This window comes from Crocuta crocuta, unplaced genomic scaffold (assembly GCF_008692635.1).
Source record: "Crocuta crocuta isolate KB4526 unplaced genomic scaffold, BGI_CrCroc_1.0 scaffold290, whole genome shotgun sequence".
Lineage (NCBI taxonomy): Eukaryota > Metazoa > Chordata > Mammalia > Carnivora > Hyaenidae > Crocuta > Crocuta crocuta.
The window spans coordinates 4,078,322-4,100,660 of NW_027527429.1; the positions used below are offsets into that span (position 1 = coordinate 4,078,322).

The 22,339-nt window shown below is 45.7% G+C and overlaps 1 protein-coding gene across 1 annotated transcript in view; it reads left to right on the plus strand.

Moving 5' to 3' along the window:
- Positions 1 to 22,339, plus strand: part of DRC11 (dynein regulatory complex subunit 11) — a 148,046-nt gene that overhangs the window by 27,846 nt on the left and 97,861 nt on the right. Inside the window, exon 6 of the mRNA XM_077758417.1 lies at positions 6,154 to 6,359. Coding sequence (XP_077614543.1) covers positions 6,154 to 6,359 — 206 coding nt within the window. The remainder of the gene's footprint in view (positions 1 to 6,153; positions 6,360 to 22,339) is intronic.

The following is a 22,339-nucleotide window of genomic DNA, read 5'->3' on the forward strand; positions in this document are numbered from 1 at the left end:
GAGCCTACTTGAGATTCTCTCTCTCTGTGTGTTCCTCTCCCCAACCTGTGCTCTCTCTCGCTCTCTCTCTCTCAAGAAAAAAAATATATTTAAAGAAAGTAGGACACAAACGTGGCAAATTAAGCTTCTATCACTTATCAGTTGTAAACCCACTTGACTATCTTAGCCCAGCTCCTAATGAAGCAAATCTTAAATCTACTAAACAATTTTTAGAAGTTGGGCTTAACGAACTAGAAAATTTTTTATTATCTAATAGTTTTGCATGCACTAAAATTGTGGCATCCTGAAATAAGGCCCTACCATAACTACTCGGGGCAGAGGGCAAGAGAGACCCGTTGGCTATGGGTCTGCTTAGAATTTTATTCCACTTCTTCTCCTGGGTTCATCTTTATAAGTAGGGGTATTTGTATAAATGCACACAGATAAATATAGGTCTATTACTCTGAAATGAAACGACGGAACAAAATGGCTTATTTTCATAAACTAAGGAGCACGCACACACGCACGCACGCGTGCACATGCACACACGATCTTGAAATGGACCAGCTGAAGAGCAGTTTCCTCCCCAGCGTGAAAGGGAGCGGGGAGCCGACTGAGCCCACCTCTAGATGCTTCCTAATGAACACCAGCGCATGCTGCGTTCAGGAGGCGCTGGAGCTAATTAATCTCTGCGTTGACGACAGCAAGAGATTTCACAGGATGGTCATTTGCTCAGAATGGATGCTTTCCCCAGCCCCTTCCAACTTCGCCTTCAGTGACAACAAAGCACCAAAAAGCAGCGAACACCCCCNAAAGTTGCCAGCATTAAATCACTTACTGCAAGTGTATTTGTGACTGATAAATTGAACAGATTTTCATTTGGACAAATGTCCATTTTATCTGACTAATTTGAACGAGGATTTTTAAAGACAAAGCCCATCAAACATTAGATAAGCATTTTAAGTTAATGGACCGTGGAGTCCTATTTCCCCACAGACCCGGGAAGCGTCATCAGATGTCCTATGTTTACAGCAACATCAATTATTAATATGTATATTTTTGCTGACAGAGGACCTTGCTATCAATGTAGGTTTCGCTCTACGGTTCCGGGTCATTAACTGTGGAAAGCTTGTAAATATAATGGTTTATTCACATGGGAAGCCTTCATTAAGATGCATTATTCTACAGCTGATGTATTTCAATATATACCATATTATCATGTTCTCTATTTCCCTTTAATATTTGTAATTTATTTTTAAATGAGTTGCTGTTTACGTGGTGAGTTAACAAATTTGAATTCCATATGACCAAAGTTGCTAATGAGGAAAAGATGTCTTAGCCCAAAGGAAAACTGCTCATTAACATAGGACCTAAATATATTATAACCTTTAAATTCAGAAGCAACTAGAGGAAGAAGCTACAAATGACCCCAAATGTATTTTTGTCAGAGAAAGTCTATATCACGAAACATGCATGAATACACACGTATTAACGGCACAGCATGGTGTAATGGGAGGAACACAATGGAAGGAATTGGGAAACCTTCCTGCCGGCTTCTTCATTAACGTGGATGACCTGGGAAAGCCACTTAGGTATGATCCTCAGTGTCTTCATCTGTTCAATGGGTAGTCACATCCTCATATCTACCTCCAAATGGACGTGGACGCCAGGAAGGGAACGCAGACAAAGAACTCTCAGGACCGAGCGCGTGCTACTCCGCAGTAGAAATCCAATGAGAGCTGAGAGATTTCTCTGCTTTGCTCAAGGATCCCAGAAGCGCAAGGAAGTTGGCTGAACACTTTGTAGAGTTCTAGAGCTATTGCCAAGACCCAAACCAGAGCCACCTACTCATTGTTTCATTTTCAGAGACAACAGGGAAAAGAGCAGCTAAAAATGCATTTTGTACATATGCATCTGTGAAAGAAATCTGCTGTAAATTACCAGAGGAATGATATAATGGAGGGTAAAGCAAGATCATGTGATTGGCTGATAGAGAATCAGAAAATTAATGCAAGATTTCTGAACAATTCTACACATTGATCACAGACAAAGAAATATGGGTACAGATCTATTTTAACCTCTTCATGGAAATAGTGAACTTTAAAATAATCATTGAAGAGATCAGGCAAAAATTTTTATGTAAATTATAAGCTCCTGCTTCATACATTGAAAATGTAAACACTAGGAATAAAAAATATCATCTGAAAGGTACAAGAATTTGGATACTTTTCAAGATGATTAAATAAAGGAAATTTCTATCTGTTTTGGTACAAGATGCAGAATATAGAGTCAAGGCCTTTAAGCACATGCATAGCAAGGAAATTTAGATCATTTGTTTTTAACATTGTTCTTGAAAGTGATCCTATAGTTTTCATTTTAGATTCACTTTTAATGTGGTTCTAGGGTTTTTTCCTACCACAAAAGTATGTTTTCATTATATGAAACTCAGACAACTAGATTATTTCCTTAGACTTTCCAATGCATATTTTTAAAGTATTGTATGTGTAATTTCTTTCATCTTTTTTCACTGACTTTGTGTTGTTAAGTAGGTGCTCTATTCTAACAGCATCTTGATTGTATTTCTCGTTGAGAAATCACTCCCAGAGGTTCATGGGTATTTCTCAGAGACTGTGTGTGTGTGTGTGTGTGTGTGTGTGTGTGTGTGCGCGCGCGCGTGCGCATACGCATGCGCGCATGTTTCAATTAACTATTTCATCCATTTGGAAATTATTTCAATATATGGCATCAACCGAGTGCTTAAGATTATCTTTTTTTCCAACTAGTTGGTTTAAATTTATAATTTTGTTAATGTCTTTTGTAAACAAGGCAAAACTTTGTTCTGTATTTGAACTTTATCCTGTATTTGTTTTGAGGCTTTTGAAATGAACTCTGTTTTTCTCTTATCCCTGAAATTGTCTTTACATGGTGTCCCCCTAGCACTCCTGTATCGCACACACTGAGACCTTGGTGCACCAGATGATAGGCGACAGCCACAGGAAATGCCCCGAGGGGTCATTCGGTGCCAGGCTCTGTAGCAGGGGCTCACACAGAGCATTCCGCTCCATCTTCACAGTCTCGCCCTGTGCCCATTAAAGAGGAGGAAACTAAACCTTAATGGTGTCAATGGCTTTTTACGAAATCTTCGAGGTAACAAGTGGCTGAGCCTCGACTTACACCCGGTCTTCTGCTGGAAACCCCCTACCAATGGCTTTGGGTCAGATAAGCCAGGGAGTGATTGCTTCCTGCCTCCGCCATTTGCCAGCTGTGTGAATTGGGGAAAGTTAATTAGCCTCTCTGGTTCATTTCTTTATATGATAAAAATACCTGCCTGGCTGGATTATGCTAAGGGTTGAGGGATTACCTTTGTAGAGTGAATGTGTACTCACTCGGGAAATGATATGTGCATCATCTTCTGTGATTCTTCTTTTACACACCCCCTCCTCCTCCGTCTCCCCCTCTCCTCCTCTCCCTCCTCCTTCTCTGTCATCATTTTAGGCTTTGCAAGGCCAGACAATGTCTGCCACAACTATTCAACATTGTCCTTGTACTCAAGCAGCCACAGACAATAGGTAAAGAAATGGGCTTGGCTGTGATGCAGGATAACTTTATCGACAAAAACATGCATTTGAACCAGGTTTGACCTGTGGGCTACAGGCTACCAAACCCTGGCCCGGATAGTTATTAGCATCATCTGAGGATTTTCCAAAACTACTAGTTTCTTGATTCTTCCTCACCCCCAGCATGAAACTGGGAATCTTTTTTTTTTGTAAGCTCTCCAGAATTTTAAGGAAAGAAAAGAAAATGTGGAAAAATAACTCACCAGTAGATTTGAGGATATGTTCCATCTAAAAACACTTCCCCAAACAAAATGACTATTAAGAAGGAGCAAAATAAAATATAAAGAAGTTCTGGGAAAATAAAAGGCGTGCCCCCAAAGGCAAAATAATAATAGCCCCCCCAAAACGTTAAGTAAATCCAAATAATAGGTGTGTCTGCATGGCTCAGTCAGTTAAGCGTCTGACTCTTGATTTTAGCTCAGGTCATGATCTCAAGCCACAAGTCTGGCTCTGTGTTGAGAGCCTGCTTGGGATTCTCTCTCTCCCTCTCTCTCTCTGCCCTTCCCCTGCTCTCATATGCTCTCTCTCTTCTCTAAATGAGTAAATAAACTTTTTAAAAAATAAGTATAAATAAATCCAAATTAATAAATGGACATAACTGGAAACCACACTAGTTCTGGAAGATAATGTTCAGGAAACCTCCAATAACACAGTGCAAGTAGATAAAGGGGAGATAGAACATATAGAAGAAAAGTTCAGCCTTGCAGAAGATTAATCTGGTGGTCTGGCAATTTTATCTAATATTTATTGCAGAGAGAGAAATGGGTGGGAAAGGAAATAATAGAAGGGAAATTTTCAGAGCCAAAAACACAACTTTTTATATTGAATGGACCCACCAAATGGAGAGTATGACAAATGAGTAAGTGTCCACACCTACGCACATTTTGATACATGTTCAGAGCTCCAAGTGTACAGCCAGAAGGAGAAGACCTTATGGACGAGGAACATCCATGTCCAACAAGCAGTCACGGGCGGCTCTGCATGCGGGAAGTCTCCTCCAAGGACACTGCCAAACTGCCATTCAGGTGGGAGGGATCCGAGGAAACACCTGCAAAGTGCAAGTACTTGGAAGATTCATGGCCGCACGTATCCAGTCTGAACGTTACGCTCATGGGCGTGCGTCAGCAAAATGAAGACTGAACACACGAAAGAAAACAGAGAAACCAGAACAACTTATGGTTCAACTTAACTAGCGTTTGCTAATTTCCACGGTGTAACTATTCCCATCGCCCATTCAAGCTGCTAGCCGATCTAATGCAGTTGGGAAGGTAGGCACCGGGGCACACCATTAAAAAGTATTTTCACCATAGAGACACAACAGATAGAAATAATGCCAAAAGCAACAATAATATAGTAAAATCCAGTCCAAAAATTAGGAAGTGATGAGTTTTGAGTATTAAGAACTTTGTGATATAATTTACTTGATTGCAAGTTTATACAAATCAGCATTTTAAAATGCTAACAATTAACAATGCATTTAACAACCAGCTTGCACAATTCTAGAAAATGTGTCAGTTGGATCTCACGAGCCATCAAGGGCTGACTGCAGCATACCACTGAATATGCTCTTTATTTGCTCAATGGCCTGGGCCGACTCTCTAAACGCCTTGGAGCTCAGATTCTCTATCTGTGAAGGAAACAGTGCTTCAGCTCACAGAGATATAATTCCAGGTTCAAACTGCCCTGTGGTGTTTTCCTTCTCCAAATCCGTCTTTAGTTCGAAATTTCCATCCAAACCCATGTTGTAACACATCTTTGGGTCAGCTGATATTGTTCCCTACTATGTTGTACATTACTCTCACCTTGCAGGAATTATGTCTCAAAATATTTGGTTGGTTTTTTTTTTTTAAGTAAGTACTACATCCAAAGAAGAGCTTGAACTCATGATCCTGAGCTCAGGAATTGCATTCTCTATGGACTGAGCCAGCCAGGAGCCCCGCAAAATGATTGTGTATTTTCTTTCACCACGACCCCAATGATGGTGGAGCAGTGCTGAGCATTTGACTGGTACTTACTAGCCGACTTCTGTTGACTTGCTAACCAGCAGATTTTGAAGTAGAACATTATACCAAAAAGATGTAATATCAGAGTGAATGTCCGGAGTCAGCTGAGAATTTCCTCCTTAGGAGGGGTCTTTAACAACAGAAGGGGTGTTTGTGGAATTGATTTGGGGGTAGTTTTTCTTGAAATCAAAGTGCCCAAACTTTCCACCAGTCTTGCTTCAAATACTTTCTTCCTCTATAATCTTTGCTCACCCATTAACGAAGATTTGGAAACATTTTACCTTCCATAGCATGAACAGTTTTTTGTAGTGTTGATTGAATATGCATTTTTCAAGCTAACTGCCCCCCAGCTGGGAAATGGTGTGAAGTGATCCCCATCTTTCCTCCCCATGGTGGTGAATCACTTCTTCAGACTCTCCTGCCAGACCTGATTCGCTCGCTCTGCATGCGTGTCTCATGAGCCTTGATAAGACGCCACTGGAGATGTTGACATACTTCATGAGTGTCTGATGTTCTTTACCAGCATGAGAACGTTTATGATCTTGTGTTTTCAGAATCCACCTCCTCTGTTTAATCAAGTCAGTGCCACCGTAATCCAGGCCGAAAAGGTGACCTCCCTAAGGAACGAGGTACAGGTAAAGCATGAGAAGAAGTACAGAGAAGCCCTGGTTAAAATCAAGGATGACCTGAAATTAGTAGAAGGTCCAGATATTAAGGACAACCTACAAGACCAAATCCGGCATTGGTTCATCGAATGCAGGTAAGTGTGAGCGGCCCAGTGGTGTGTCCTGATTATCTTTTCTATAGGGATTGAGGCTCTTGTATGTTTTTAAGCACAGAACCATGTCCATATAAATAGAGTCATTTTTTTTTTTAAGTTTATTTATTTTGAGAGGCAGAGAGAGCAGAGGAGGAATGGAGAGAGATAGAGAGAGAGAGAGAGAGAGAGAGAATCCCAGACAGGCTCTGTGCTGGCTGTGTGGAGCCTGATGCAGGGCTCGAACCAAAAACCTGAGCCCAAAACCAAGAGTTGGACAGCTTAACCGACTGAGCCACCCAGGTGCCCTTGATTCATGGAGTTTCTAGGATTCATCTTAGAAAGTGAAATGTCAAGGCTAAGAATTCAGGAAGGAACTTTTTTTTTTTTTAATGAGATTACTTTTTGTGCTGGTGTTTGGCTTGGTTTGGTTTGGTTTGGTTCAAATAAGGTCCATCTGGTACTTCTGTGACCACATGGAATTGAGCATCATGGGCAGATGACACAGCCCCACCATGGTGGACTTCCCAGGCCAACTTTGGCTGGAAGCCAAGGGATCCAGCCACAAGCAAGTCCTGGGGTCTGGCCACCTCTCTACTTCATGAGCTCGGGACTCTCAGTCTCAGCCCTTCTCTGTCACAATTCTGAGGCAGCTGCGCAATGTGCGACCTGAGACCAGGGCCCTGGGCCTCCTCGAAATGTTGGGTGGCTCACTGTTCTGGGAACCAGGCCCCAGGGTCCGCATGAACGGTCTTCCTTAATACTCTTGCATGCAATGTTAACTGACTTAAAGCTTGCTTTACAAAAGAGGGTTTTTGACAGGTATTCATTTTTACAGAATCACGCATGGCTAGAACAAACACCTGTGGAACACAGAAGTTTCAACAGCAGAACAAACACTTTGGAGGCAACCTTATGAGAGCAGTTTTAAAAATCTGTTTTATTTCGAGAGGGCAGAGAAAGAGGGCAGATTGTAGTGATCAGTCCCAGAAGCCATGGAGGCCAGACTTGGCCATCTGTTTCCTTTAACGGAGACCGTGCCATATTATATTGCATTCAGAGACGCTCAGACACCCACTTTGGTTAGCTCTTCAGAACCGGAGAATTTAACCATTGGCGATAGAAAATCAAACTTCCTCTCAAAAAAACACATTAAAAGATATTTATGTCCATGGTAGGCAGCCTCTAAGATGACCTCCAGTGACTTCACCTCTTTCTTGTCATGATGTCCTTCCCTTGACTGTGTCTAGACCGAACACTTCACTTCTAAGGGAAGAACAGAGGCAAAAGTGAGGGGGTGTCATTGCCATCCTGCCCACCTCCCTTGCCCTCTCTTCCTCTCTCCCTCGCTGCTCTGAGAAAAGCCAGCTGCCATGTTGTGAGCTGGCCACGGGAGACTCCCACATGGGAAGGAAGGGAGGGCCTCAATCCAGCAGCCTGGGAAGAACTAACTTCCACTCACAGCCACGCGATGACCCTAGATGTGGTTTCGTCCCCGGAGAGCCTTCAGATGAGACCATAGCCATGGTTTTCAGCCTGGTGGGAGACCTTGAGGCAGAGGCCCTCAGTGCAGCCACATCTGGTCCCGTCCCCACAGAAACAGTGACAACATAAACGTTGATCATTTCGATCGCCAAGTTCTGATGAAACGTTACGCAGCAGTAGATTTCACATATACATCGAGATATAGGGACATGTCGACCATCATAAACTCCTCTTGTGTTAACTCTATGTGGTAATTCTGATACAGTTTCCTCAATACTTAAATTGTATAGCAAACTTTCTTTAAAGAAGGCAATTCAGGGGCACCTGGGGGGCTCAGTCCGTTGGGTGTCTGACTCTTGATTTCAGCTTACATCATGATCTCGTAATTTGTGAGTTCGAGCCCCATGTCAGAGTCTACGCTGATAGTGCAGAGCCTGTTTGAGATTTTTCCCTTTCCTCTCCCTCTGTCCCTCCCCCACTCTCTCTCTGTCTCTCTCTCTTAATAAACTTTAAAAAATATATATTTTTCAAAGAAAGCAATTCACTGAGGGCCTGGGTGGCTCAGTCACTTAAGCACCTGACACTCAGTTTCAGTTCAGGTCATGATCTCATGGTTCATGAGTTCGAGCCCCACATTGGGCTCTGTGCTGACAACAAGAAGACTGCTTGAGATTCTGTCTCTCTCTCTGCCCCTCCCTCCTCCTCTCCCTCCCTCACTCTCTATCTCTCTCAAAATAAATAAATAAACTTCAAAATTATTTTAATGCTTAGAACACCTGGATGGCTCAGTCAGTTGAGTATCCCACTTTGGCTCAGGTCATGATCTTGTAGTTCGTGAGTTTGAGCCCCACATTGGGCTCATTGATGTCCATGCAGAGCCCACTTCAGATCCTCTGTCCCTCTCTCTCTCTCTGCCCTTCCCCACTCGCCCTCTCTCCCTCAAAACTAAATAAAACATTTTTTAAAACAAAGAAAGAAATTGATTGCTTTTAATTGGGAAGCTCTGTCCTTTACTATGTGAATGCAATTTGAAAATACTGATGATTTTTTAAAATTCAATATCAAATAAATTTGTAAACTTTTCTTTTTATACCTTACTGATCAAGGCTATGTTATAGCAAAATGAGGTATTTTTTAAAATTTCTTAATGTTTACTTATTTTTGAGACAGAGACAGAGCATGAGCAGGGGAGGGGCAGAGAGAGAGGAAGACACAGAACCCGAAGCAGCTCCAGGCTCTGAGTTGTCAGCACAGAGCCCAACATAGGGCCCGAACTCACGAACCACAAGATCATGACCTGAGCCGAAGTCAGATGCTTAACCAACTGAGCCACCCAGGCACCCCAGTGTTTTCCATTCTTAAAAAAGGCATGTCTTCTGTTCTTCAAATATCAAAACCCAGTATTCTTATCTCTAAGTTTGCCCTCGGACCCGTCTCCTGCACACAGTCTAAGCAAAGCTTAAATTTGCCAGTTGTAGGTAACTCAGAGTCTTCCAGTTTAAGAGAGCATCCTTCAGGCTGTTTATTTTGAGCACACTTGGAGTCCGTTCAGATGCCTACCAGGAATGTTGCCCCACTTTTCTTCCCCTTATGGCCCCTGACGAGAAAGGGAAGTGAAACCTTCATGCCGACAATTAGGGGTCGGACAGGTGTGACGACGTCTGGGCACGTGCTGTTGTCACTCCCTGACCAGGTCCCGTAGGTGAGCAGTGTACTTACCTGGTCCAACAAGGAATGGCCACCCACTCGGTCCCTGCGGCTTCCTCCTGCAGCCTGTGGTTTCTGCCATGCGCCCCCAATCACTGGGCACCTGCAGTCCTGGCCTCTCATTTCTGAGCACACCCTCACTGCGGTGCTGGTTCTCTTGGGAACTCGATGCCCCAGGGGCACAGACCCTCACCCACCAAGCCCCTCCTCCTCACTGCCACCCAACCCCTCCAACCCCATCCAACCAAGCTGCACGGGGAAGGAAGACAGACACCGCCCAGATGTTCCCAGATTCTCTTCAGCCACCTGCTGGGATCTCAGCAGTGACCCCCTCCTTCATTGACACCCTTAGAGTGTGAGGCTCAAGGACTCAGGCAGTGTCCCCATTCACCCACCTTCTGCTTCCTCCCACCCCCCTCTGCCTCACTAACTTCTCCTTCAGGTCAAGACTCTATGAAACCCCCCTGAGGGCTCTCCCTTGAGAATCCCTCCTTGTCCCCTACTTGAGCTCCGCGTCGCCCCACACCCACCATCCCTGCCCCTGACATCTGGCATCATGACTGAGAGCACAGACTGGACATAGCTGTATAGGCTTCGTTCGTCTTCCCTGTGGTCAGTTTCCTCATCTGTGATGTAAGGACAAGACTCAGCACCTGCTTCATGGGGTTGTTTAGACACGCGGGGCGCCTAGACCTATATGTCAGGTCATGACTGTCTCTCCCATCCTGTAACCACCTGCTCACTCACATGCCCCTCCCCCAACCACTCGGCAAGCCCCGTCAGGACCAGGCTGGCACTGAGGAGGGAGTGGCGTATGAATTCCACATGGAAGGGATGAATTGTGCAGGCGATGCTATCGCCATATTCCATTCTTAGCCACTTGCATAATTGTGTCCAGAGCAAATACACTTGGGACGATTTTGTGCAGTTGTGGACATTTAGGTAGAAAGGCATAGTTTCAAAAGAATTGAGACTTTAGATGACACCACGTTGGTTTATAATTAGAATTCTCATTTTTTACAAAATGTTTTGAGAGAGAGAATGGAGAGGGGGAGGGGCAGAGAGAGAGAGAATCTTAAGCAGACTCCATGCTCAGTGCTGAGCCCAATACAGGGCTCGATCTCAAGACCATGAGATCATGACCTCAGCTACAATCAGAGTCTGGTGTTTGGGGCACCTGGGTGGCGCAGTTGGTTAAGCATCTGACTTGGGCTCAGGTCATGATCTTGCGGTTCGTGAATTTAAGCCCCACATCAGGCCATCGGGCTCTGTGCTGACAGCTCAGAGCCTGGAGCCTACTTCCGATTCTGTCTCCCTCTCTCTCTGCCCCTCTCCCACTTGTGATCTGTCTCTTTCTCTCGCTCTCTCTCAAAAATAAACAAACATTAATATAAAAATGAGTCCATTGCTTAACTGGCTGAGCCACCCAGGAGCCCCAAAACTCTCATTTTATAAAGAGAATGATGTGTCCTGTGATCACAAATCTCAGTTATCAGGAATTTTCCACCGCTTTCTCCAGGGCTGCAGAGAATAGTTTCCACAAGCCTGTCTTCTATAAATGGAATGATTCTCAATTTTTAAATAGATATTTTAAAATCCAATTTACCATTAGGCGACAAAACCGAGTTGAAAGCTCTGTGTACAGTTATAACCCAGAATAAGCTGAAACATATTAAACATACCCACACACACATATTCATACACACATTTAACTTATTAGATACGTGTCTGTACGTGCATGGAAAATTTCTGGAAGGATACACTGGAAACTGTTTGCTTGGTTATTTCTGGGGACTAGAGTGGTAATGTTATCTTTTACTTTATACCCTGTGCTGTTGGAGGTCTTTTTTTTTTTTAATAAGTATTATTTTTATAACAAAAAGCCTCATTAAATATATTAGAAGACAAGGAAAGATAAGCAATCAATTTGGGATAATTCAAAATAAATATGTAAAATTCTAAAACCCTAATTTTCAAAAAGTAGGTTAACGAAATGCATGTATGACACTCTTGGAAATCATCCTCTGGTCAAAGGATGGGGAGACACGAGACTGGCAGTAAATGTGAGTGGTCTCCCAGGAGATTCGAGGGAGACCTTGGGGGCCCCTGCTGTCTTCCTGGGAGGGGCCCCTTGCGTTGTTCCCGGGGAGGCAGGCTCCTCTGGGGACCCAGCCCTTGCTGGCCAGTCCTTGAGAGCAGTCCATCCGGGTGTCACTGGCCTGACAGTCTGGAGACCGAGTTAGGGTCCCACGGGTATGCTGAGCATCACTCACAAAGACATCAAGACTCCTCTTTTTGAAGTAATGTAAGGTCAAGGGCAAATTCATTTTCCTAATTGGATTACATGAAACTGATTGACTTTGATAAAAATCCTTTCCCTTGCTTTTTTAAAATCAAAGACAAATAAAAAGCAAATATTGTCTTTGGAAACATGAAACATGACCTGTCCTCAGGCTAAATTCCAATAAGACATAACATGTCATCTTGAAAAATTACCAGAAGTTACAATTTATATATACTCCCACGATTTGGAATACGCACTCGGAGCTCATTTAATCAATACGTATAGCTGCCAAATTATACTAGGATTTGTTTTTTTTAACTCAATTTTCAAATTACTTTAAAGGAATCCTGTTTTTCCAATGTTAAATGTAACACATGCTCATGTAGAAAATGTGCAAGGTAGGGGAGGAGCTTAAAGAGGAAGATGAAAATCATTCCTGATCTTGGCATGCCAAGGTGGCTATTGTAAAAGTTCTTGGTAAATCTCCTTCTGTCTTTTTCTCTCACGCTTGTATTTAATATCAATTTTACAAATCTTTTTACATTTTTAAACGTTAACACTGGGTTTTCCATGTCCATAAAATATTTTCCAGAAGATGTTTCTAATGATTGGTTAGCCTTCTATGAGGTGGGTGCACTGGTGAAGGCAGTGATTATTACCTTTTTGATCTTTCGTCAAATTGATAAAAGAAAAATGCTCTTGGTAATCTTTCCATCTGCACCTATCTCATTAATGAGGGTGGGGGTGGGTTTTGTCTGCAGCATCTCCACTGTGAACCACTCCCCACCCCCCGACTTGTATCCACTTCTCTCTGTGACATCATCTTTCTAAGTGATTTCTAAAAGGTAGTCATGTCTGTTACTGACACTAAAGCTGTTTTGGATACATTATTGCGATAATGACTTCTGAGTTACCAATTGCCTTTGATTTTTTTAGCTGGACTATAAGAAAGCTGGAAAGAGAGGAGGAAACACAGGGATTGAGAGAAATGAGAAATAATGTAACTGTTAAGAACCCATTGCTCACTTTCTATGCCCTGGGCGCCTCTGAGCCCCACCCTGGCCACCTGCACGAGGCGGACACCGCACCTGCTGCCTGCGGTTGTCATGGGGGTTAATGAGGCGGTACAGATGAAATACTGGGGCCCCAGCAGTTTCTTGTCAGGGTTATGAGTATTTTAGGTATTTTTGTATTTTGTAAGATTTTCTCTAAAGAGTATTTTCTACTGTTATTGGTTGTATATTTCACTTACTGATTTATTTATTTTTCTTATTGAAGCACAGTTGACACAGAACACATTATATTAGTTTGGTGTGCAGCACAGCTGCCCGACCCGCCTGCACGTCATACAGCGCTCCCCACGGGTGTCGTCCACATCCGTCCCCGCTCAGCGCTGTCACAGTATTACTCACTGTGTTCTCCACGCTGTTGGTCGTGTGTTTTAGATAAGCTGCACCATTCGCTAAGTGACTCTCAGGTTACTCCTAGTAGCCCTTCCCTTGATTCTGTTGAATTTTCTTGGATGTGGAGTCATGGTCACGACGTGGCTGGTACTCTCTCCCCGACCCCAAAGTTACTGTTCTGGCTCCTTCCCCACCCAGTGGAGCAGGGGGAGGCTCGAGCCTCGCTCAGCTCACCCCGACACCTCCTCTTGTGCTGTGTTCCCCTTCGCTTTATACTCGGGCTCCAGAAGCCGAGAGTCTTCTGGAAACTGAGGCAGTTGTGTTTATAATCCTTTGTACAGGCCCAACGATTCGAAATAGCTGTTTTTGTCAAATATTGCAATCCTGGAAACGCGATTTTGGTTGGCAGGTGCTTCACTTGTTCGTCAAGGGAACACAGCTTCCTAAACGTCAGTCCTGCCCCAGAGCCCTGCTCAAATGTGGGCGCTCCGTGTTCTAACACCACTGGCCTCATTTGGTGACTGGATACATTAGGTGTGTATTAGTCTAAAATAATAATAATAATGATAATCAGAGACTAACATTTACTGAGCGTTTATTCGGAACCAAAAATTCCCAGTACTTTACACACTAAATAACTTAACCCATGCATTAACCTGCTATTGCTTCTGTAACAAATGATCACAAACATGGTGGCTTAAGCCAATAGAAGTTTATTTTCTCCCTGTTCTGAAAGTCGGAAGTGTGAAATCAAAGGGTCCACCATCCAGAAGCTCAGGGGACAGTCTGTCTCTCACCTCTTGCAGCTTCCGGAAGCGGCTGGCATTCCTTGGCTTGTGGCTCCATCCCTTCCCTGCTGTGTGGTCACACCACCGCCCCCCCACACGTGTGCTTCACCTCCCTGTGCTCCTCGGTCCTGAGAACACCCCCGATTGCAGTTGGGGCCTGTCCAGATAACCAGGGTAATCTCCCTGTCTTACATCCTTGCTTTAATCACATCACACGTACGAAACCCCTTTTCCATATAAGTTAACATTTACAGGCTCCAGGGATTAGGACCCATTATCCTTGGGAACCGAGACCCAGGCCTCAACGGCTACGAGATAAGCACTGTGCTTTTCATTCACTGGTAACACCGGTAACACCCCTGATGAAGGACACGAGACCCGTGCCGTCCCCGTCAGCCTTCCTTCGGTTCTGGAGACAGCCTGGATCCACACTGTCCAGGGAGGTAGCCACAAGCCGCATATGGCTCCTTGCAGGTTAATTAGGGTGACTAAGGATCTGAATTTTGAATTTTATGTATTCTCATAAATTTAGATTTTAAGTTTCAATCTCCACGTGTTCACGAGGGGCTACTGTGCTGGACAGCGCAACTGTAGGGACACTCGTCTCCAGAAAATGTCTTGCTACGGTTGATATTTCTCTTGGCTTGGGCCCTGTCCCCAACTGTCATGTACATTTCAAAATCCATCAATAAGCCTTACTTTAATTTTTTTTTATGTTTGTTTATTTTTGAAGGAGAGAGACAGAGTGGGGGAGGGGTAGAGAGCGAGGGAGACAGAATCCAAAGCGGGCTCCAGGCTCTGAGCTGTCAGCACAGAGCCCGACACGGGACTCAAACTCACAAACCATGAGATCATGACCTGAGCCCCTAGGACCAGTTCTGGTTTTCAGGGGGGCTGATGCGTGTGAGAGCAGTGAGGCAACAGTGCATATTCAGTGCCAGAAGCCCACGATCCCGTGGGCTGGGGGGCGGGGGGCCGGGCAGGCAGCCTGCCTGGGCTCCAGGGCTCTGTCTTATNGGATGAGGCTGAGGGGCTAATAACAGGGCAGACAAACAAAACTGAGACCGCGTGGAATGTGCGTCAAGCCCCCTGGGGCGCAGAGGTGACAAGCCTGCAGATCACCAGCAAGTGCGCATTCTTCCTGGAAGAAGCCTTGGAATGCTTCATTTGGGGAGACTGTTTTCTTTGTTTGCTTGTTTCATTTTTAAAATTAAGACATCATTGAAATGCAGTAAAATTCGCCCTTTTGCGCACAGTTCCGCGAGTTAAGCCTGGTCCTTGGAAGCTATGTGGACGCAGAGGGACTCTTCTCTCACCACCCCTCCCCGACCAGTTTATGCCAATCCGGGCTCCGGGAACTCACCCTGGAGGGGACTCTAGGACTGGTGTGACCATACCCTCTGCCCAGCAGAGCGCTGGGCCACGAGCAGAAATTCCCTGAAGATGAGTGGTTTGGGCGGTCAGGTTCCCGGTGCCGTGGGAAAGTGAGAGTCCGGTCCACACGGAGAGGGCTATGCGGGCCTGTCCCCACTCTGGCCTCCAGCGGCCCCCCGCCCAGATACCCTAAGCTCCCGGGCCCACACCGTCTTCCACCAGGATTCACTCCTTCGGAAGCACGTCCTTTCTGCTTAGCCCCTGTGCTTCTCCACGGTTCCTACAAGAGAGACCACCCAGCTGCTTCCCAAGCCCCAGAAAGGCTGCAGTGGGGACCCCTGCTCGGGGCCCATGGCTCATGGAAGCAGAGCCAGAATTCATACCCCGGTCTCCCGTCCCAAAAGCCATGATGCTCCCACGACACCAAGCGTGTCTCCCTGTCCTGAGCATTCCAGAAGCAAAAACCTTGCTCTGGGTCTTGACTCCGTTGTGCAGTTAAGTATCATTTTGTAGGAAAAGATGGAGGTTGTCCGAGGCCGTGGGGCTCATGAGATACCCCTGGAAACCCCAGGGCTTTCCTCATTTCCCAACCCTTCTCTTTCTGCTCCTCCAAAACCCCTGCATGAAGAGCACGGTGACGGTTCAGTGTAGGGAGAGGGGAGCAGGAGAGGCAGGAAGCGTGGGATTCGGGAGACATGGTGTGGCCCCAGTCATTTCACAGGCTTCAGAGTGGGCTCAGAGAAGTTGGCTAAAAGCTGGCTATTTGCTGGCAGAACCGAAACCCGGCTGCATCAAGACTTGCAGAAATGCAAACAAGTTGTAAAGCCAGAACAGGTTTCAGGACAGGGTTCAGAATTCGTGCCTCAGAGGACTTCTGAAGACGTCAAACCAGAAACCGCTAGAATGTGCACAGCAGATACATCTGGGTAGCGGGGCCACAGCTTGTTTTTTCCCTTCATATTCCAAGTTTCCAACCGGGAGCACGCATGCCCTTCAGAACGGAAGAACAGGTTTCAGGAGGACGGAGAAAGGGTGGGCCTCACAGGGGGAGGTGAGTTAGGGGCTCTTGATTTGGAATTCTGTCTTGAGCAAATCCTGAAGGGCAGTTGTGGTCTGGAGACGGGCTGTGAGCACGCGCAGGCTACTCATGGCAGGAGGCGAATGACTTTCTGCCACCTATTTTGGTGGAAAGTATATTGGGTTGGGCACAGGGCATGAGAAGAGGTGGGATGAGAAACTGAGTGCCCAGCATTGCCCTCCGAGGCCTCGGGGACAGATGTGCCCCCATGTGACATCAGATGTTATATGCCCATCGTTAGGCTCAATCAAATTAAGAGCACCCAGCAGCCAGGGGCACCCATGGTCCATGCAGGTGCAGAGTCATGTTGAAAGATGGGCCCTGAGGCTCTTTTGTGAATATGCAGTGGACAGACTCCCTTCCCATGGGGCGCAGACTCTCCAGCTTATATTCCCGCCCCCCCCCCGTGCTCCCCACTGTGCTGTCCTTCTCCATCTGTCCCGCTAGACCACAAGCTTTTGGGTGACACCGCAAGCAGTGATGTCATCCTCTGGTCCTCTCCCGACCAAGCACAGGGCCTGGGATTCAGCAGATGCAATACATGTGCTGAACTGAGCTGAGCTAATAGGCAGAGAACCGCTGAAGCTCCAACCAAACATTGTGATGGAGATCGGGCCAGACCTCATTGCCTTGCACACTGGGGTCTGGGGCGCCATTAGCAGGAAAACCTGTTAAAACACACGTTGCTGGGCCTCAGTCCCAGAAGGTCTTGGGTGGGAATTGATTATGCGCATTTTTAAAAATTTCAATCACCCCCCCCTTTCTACTTTATTATTTTGTATGTGTGATAAAATCACTTAAGATAGGATGTTCCCTCTTGGCAAATGTTTAAGGATACAGTGCAGCTGTGTAGGCCACGAGCTGTGTGCTGAACGGTAGATCACTCGTCTGTAGAACCAAACTCTGTGCCCTTTGGTTAATACACCTGTTTCTCCCTTACCACCCCATCCCCAACAAGCTCCATTCTCCTCTCTGCTTCTACGAGTTTGACTATTTTAGATCGCTCATACAGGTGGAATTGTGTGCTCTTTGTCCGTCTCTGCCTGGCTTATTTCACTCAGCATAGTGTCTTCCGGGTCCATCCATGTTGTTACAAATGGTAGGACTTCCTTCTTCCTTATGGCTGATTAATATTCTGCCAAATGTATATACCACCCTTTCCTTCTTTTTCCTTTAGTTTGTTTATTTTTGAGAGACAGGGAGAGGGAGAGAGCAAGCAGCGGAGGGGGCAGAGAGAGAGGGAGAGAGAGAATTCCAAGCAGGCTCTGCACTGTCAGCACAGAGCCCAACACGGGGCTCGATCTCATGAACCATGAGATCATGATGGAAGCTGAAATTAAGAGTTGGATGCCCAACCAACTGAGCCACCCCAAGGTCCCCAACCCTTCTTGATCCACATATCCCTTAACGGATATGTAGTCGGTTTCCATATCCTGACTACCGTAAATAATGCTGCAGTGAACACAGATGTGGGTAAAAGAAAAAACTCACTTCCGCCTGTGTGCTTCTCCCCACCACGCACTACTACCATACTCACAAGCGTTCACTTCATCAGTGACACCAGGTGTGTGGGGCTTCCACACAGGGAAGAATTTCCTCAGCGCCAGCTGGGCGCCCCACAGTTCAGCGCTGTCCCGATGCTCCCCGGAGACAGCCCCAGACCCCGCAGCTCAGGGGCTACGAGAGCGCTCCCCCTGCAGGCGCCAGGCACAGGACTCTGGTTCTCACCTCTATGTACTTCTGACTGATCAGCCATAAGTTGGGATTCCAAGGACTCCCCCATTGGGTTCAGTAATTTGCTCAAAGGCTCACAGAACTCCTGAGGTCTACTAGTGTGTTATGAAAGGAGACAGGTGGACACCCAGATGGAAGAGATGCGTGGGGCAAGGGACTGGGGAAAGAAACCACTGTCCCTGGCACCTCCATATGTTCACCAGCCCGGATGATCGCCAAACCCTGTACTTTGGGGATTTCTATGGAGGCTTCATCACAGAGGCATGATTGATCATTAACTCAGTTTCCATCCTTCTCTGCTTTCGGGAAAACAGACAGTGGGACTGAAAGTCCCAAGCTTCAAATCGTGGCTTGGCCTTCCTCCTGATGAGCCCCCATTCGGCACCCCCCAGACATGGTTTCAGTAGAACAAAAGGCACTCCTGTCACCCAGAGATTTACGAGCCCTGTGCGAGGACCTGGGGTCAAAGACCAAATATGAGAACAAAGGGTTCTCCTAGTGCTCTGATCAATTAGGAAATTACGAGGGTTTCAGGAGTCCATGCCGGGAACTGAGGGCAGAGAGCAATATATATACTTTCTATTATTTAGTGTGCATATAACTCTGCAGTCCTCAGTTTATTTCCCAAAAATGGGAAAGCGTTTTCATAATGGCCGCACCAATTTGCATCCCCACCAACAATGCACAAGGGCCCCCTTTTCTTATTATTTTTCATCTCTGATACCAGCCGTTCTGACAGGTGTGAGGTGCTATCTCATTGTGGTTCTGATTTGCGTTTCCCGAGTGATGAGTGATGGTGGGCATCTTTTTATGTACTTACTGCACATCTGTAGGTCTTGAGAAATGTCTATTCGGGTCCTTCACCCATTTTTAAAATCAAGGTTTCTGTGTGTGTGTGTTTTTGATATATTGAGTTTTAGGAACCCCCCCCCCATATTTTAGGTGTTAACCCTTTGTCAGATGGATGGCTTGCAAATATTTTCTCCCATTTTATTAGGTCGGCTTTCATTTTGTTGATTGTTTCCTTTGCTGCACAAAAGCTTTTCAGTTTAATGTCATCCCCTGTGTCTATTTTTGCTTTTGTTGCCTGCTTTTTTGGTGTAGAGTTTGAGTTTCTAACAAGCTCCAAGCAGATGCGGATAGTTCTGCCCCTGGCATGGTACTTTGAGTGGCTCTGGGCCAGTCACTGCCACCCTCTGTATGCCCTCTAGGGAGGGGGGACGTGTAGAGAATCCCCGTAGGGAGTGGCAGAGCACCACTGAAAAAATTAAAACCAAAATTATCTTGGGAATGTGAAAGCCCCCCAGTCCACTGACTCTCTACCAACTGGGAAAGTCAGACGACTCTGGGCCATATGCTTTAGAGTGTGCGTAATACGTCGTGACAGAGGACTGGCTGATTCTTCGGACACAGAGCCTTTAGGTTTGTTTTCACTCGCCCTTCGTTTCTGAGTCTTACAGACATATGTCGACATGGATGTGCTGCTCTGGACAGAAATTATCCCGCCTTTGTGCTTCATAAATTCATATTTTCCACTCGATCCAATAAGGTCAGAGAATCTTGGGAATTAACCTTTGTGCCCTAAAGCTACCCTTTTCTGCATTCTGTTGCTGTGTATCCGTGATTATTTTTAGAAGTCGCACTTAAGAAGTAAGTTTACAATGCACATATGTGACTGTTTCACTAACGTACACTCTCCTTCTAAGCCTGCTTTCCCAGGCTTTCTGGATTCTTGAAATAGATAAGGGGATGCCTTACTCCTTTAAAGGAGGAGAGGTGGGTGGATGAATGATGGCCGAGGTTTCGAACCAGGAGTGCGTGAACAGAAGCCGAGGGCAGCCTCTTTGAATGTGAAATCTCTCCATTCCTTCCTCAGGTGATCTGCCCTTGCCCTTTGTCAATTGTCCTTTACAAATATTTAAGACAGAAAGGTGCAGGGGCGCCTGGGTGGCTTAGTCGGTTAAGCGTCCGACTTTCGCGTAGGTCATGATCTTGCAGTTCGTGGGTTCGAGCCCCGTGTCGGGCTCTGTGCTGACTGCCAGCTCAGAGCCTAGAGCCTATTTCGGAGTCTGTGTCTCCCTATCTCTCTGACCCTCCCCTGCTCACGCTGTCTCTCTCTCTCCTAGAAATAAATAAAAATATTAAAAAAAAAAAAAGACAGAAAGGTGTAAGGAAACCACATGGGTCATTTTCCCAATGGGAGAGTTACTGAAATCAAACTGACCCATTATGTGATCACTAATATGTCGTTTCTTTTAATAAAATAAAAACAGGCACTGGAGGTTCCGTTAGGATTCAAGCACGAGCAAAGGTATTACTTTCGAATCAGGAAGGAAGCTTCCGTCTTGAGCGGTAACTGCTCATACTCTCGCACTAGTAAGGAGAAACATCAGTGAATAAATCAGATTTCGTGATGTGCCACTGTGAAATTGCGCACCACTTTTCCCTCCTCTCCTTTGAGAAATGGTGAGCCCCTCAGTTTCCCAAGGAGGGCCGTGGTAATTAAGTCCATGTGCAGCCAATTGCCTTTATTGAGTGCAAGTGAATTTATAGGCAGCAAGTGACACTTTTGGAGGCTTCTGTGCAGGGGTACAAGCCGCTTTCTTTAGAACACAGGAGAAATTTATGAGCCTGCTGACATTAATGGAGGTAGCTGGATGACTTGGGGGGGTGGGTACCGGCCGGAAACCCCTCCACCCATATATTTTTCATACTTGATGAAACACAGATAAATCTCTGCCCTGGGAGTCTGAAACAGTGGGACCCGTTGAAGCACAGTGTCAGACCTCAAGGGAAATATTTATCATTTTACTACTTCTCCTTTCTAAATCACCGCAAGCTCTCGCACTGGTCATTTTCACATTTGCGCAAGAATCTTTGACAATATGCATAAATTTTTAATAGGTCCTAACTTTACCAAATGTTCTGTACCCCCGTTTCCTAGGCATGAGTGTTTTTCTCCCCCAGCTTCCTCCATAAAAGCACATAAAGACAGAGAGCTACGTCAAATATCTTTTTATAAGCAAGTAACGTTAATCACTGAGTAGATTCTGTAGGAAACCAACATTGTGTTTCCCCGCCAACTTCTGTCATGTATAAATCATAGAACTTCTAGACCTGAAAGCAACTTTGGAAACGGTCTAAGAGGCACACCGTACTTGTTTTTGAACAACTGAGTGGGTAAACCCACTTCGGCTACACCGTTTGGCAGAGTAAGCGAAGCCCGTTCCCACAGCGACAGAGCGCTTCCCTCACCCCTCCCGCCCCACGACTAATTAGCGGCTGTGGCCCCGGCTTTCGTCATTTCCAGGAAAATACTGTTTTTGCGATACATCCAGCCACCAGATGCTTCTTTACTGGGTCTAAAGCTTTATTCTATGTTTTTTATTACTGGGACCTAAACCAACAGTTGCTTCCCGAGACCTCCCAGCCCCGCGTGGCTCGCGCGTGGTGGCCTCAGTGGACCTGAGCCCGCAGGCCCTGGAGCGGATCTGCATGGACAAGTCACTGAAAGCCTGGGTTTTCTCATCTGAAAACCACCGACAACAATGACAGTACCTACCTTGTAAGACTGTTGGAACCATTAGAAGACACAACGGTATCAAGTTCTGAGCACATAAGTGTTAATAATTCCTTTGGGGCGCTTGGGTGGCTCAGTCTGTTGAGCATCTGACTTCGGCTCAGGTCATGATCTCATGGTCTGTGAGTTCGAGCCCCACATGGGAGCCTGCTTCCGATTCTGTGTCTCCCTCTCTCTGGCCCTCCCCTGCTCATGCGCTGTCTCTCTCCCTCAAAAATAAATAAACATTAAAAAATTTTTTAAATAATTCCGCTACTGTAGGGGCACCTCAGTGGTCCAGTCAGTTAAGCGTCCAACTCTAAGTTTCAGCTCAGGTCATGATCTCACAGTTCGTGAGTTTAAGCCCTGCCTGAATTGGGCTCTGTGCTGGCAGCACCAGGCCTGCTTGGGATTCTCTCTCCCTCCCTCTCTCTGCCTTTTCCCTGCTTACTCTCTGTCTGTCTCTCTCCCTCAAAATGAATAAATAAATATTAAAAACAGTGAAAACTAATCATAGTAATTCCACTACTCTGGAAGGTTCATCGCAAATCATTTCAATACACTTACTGGG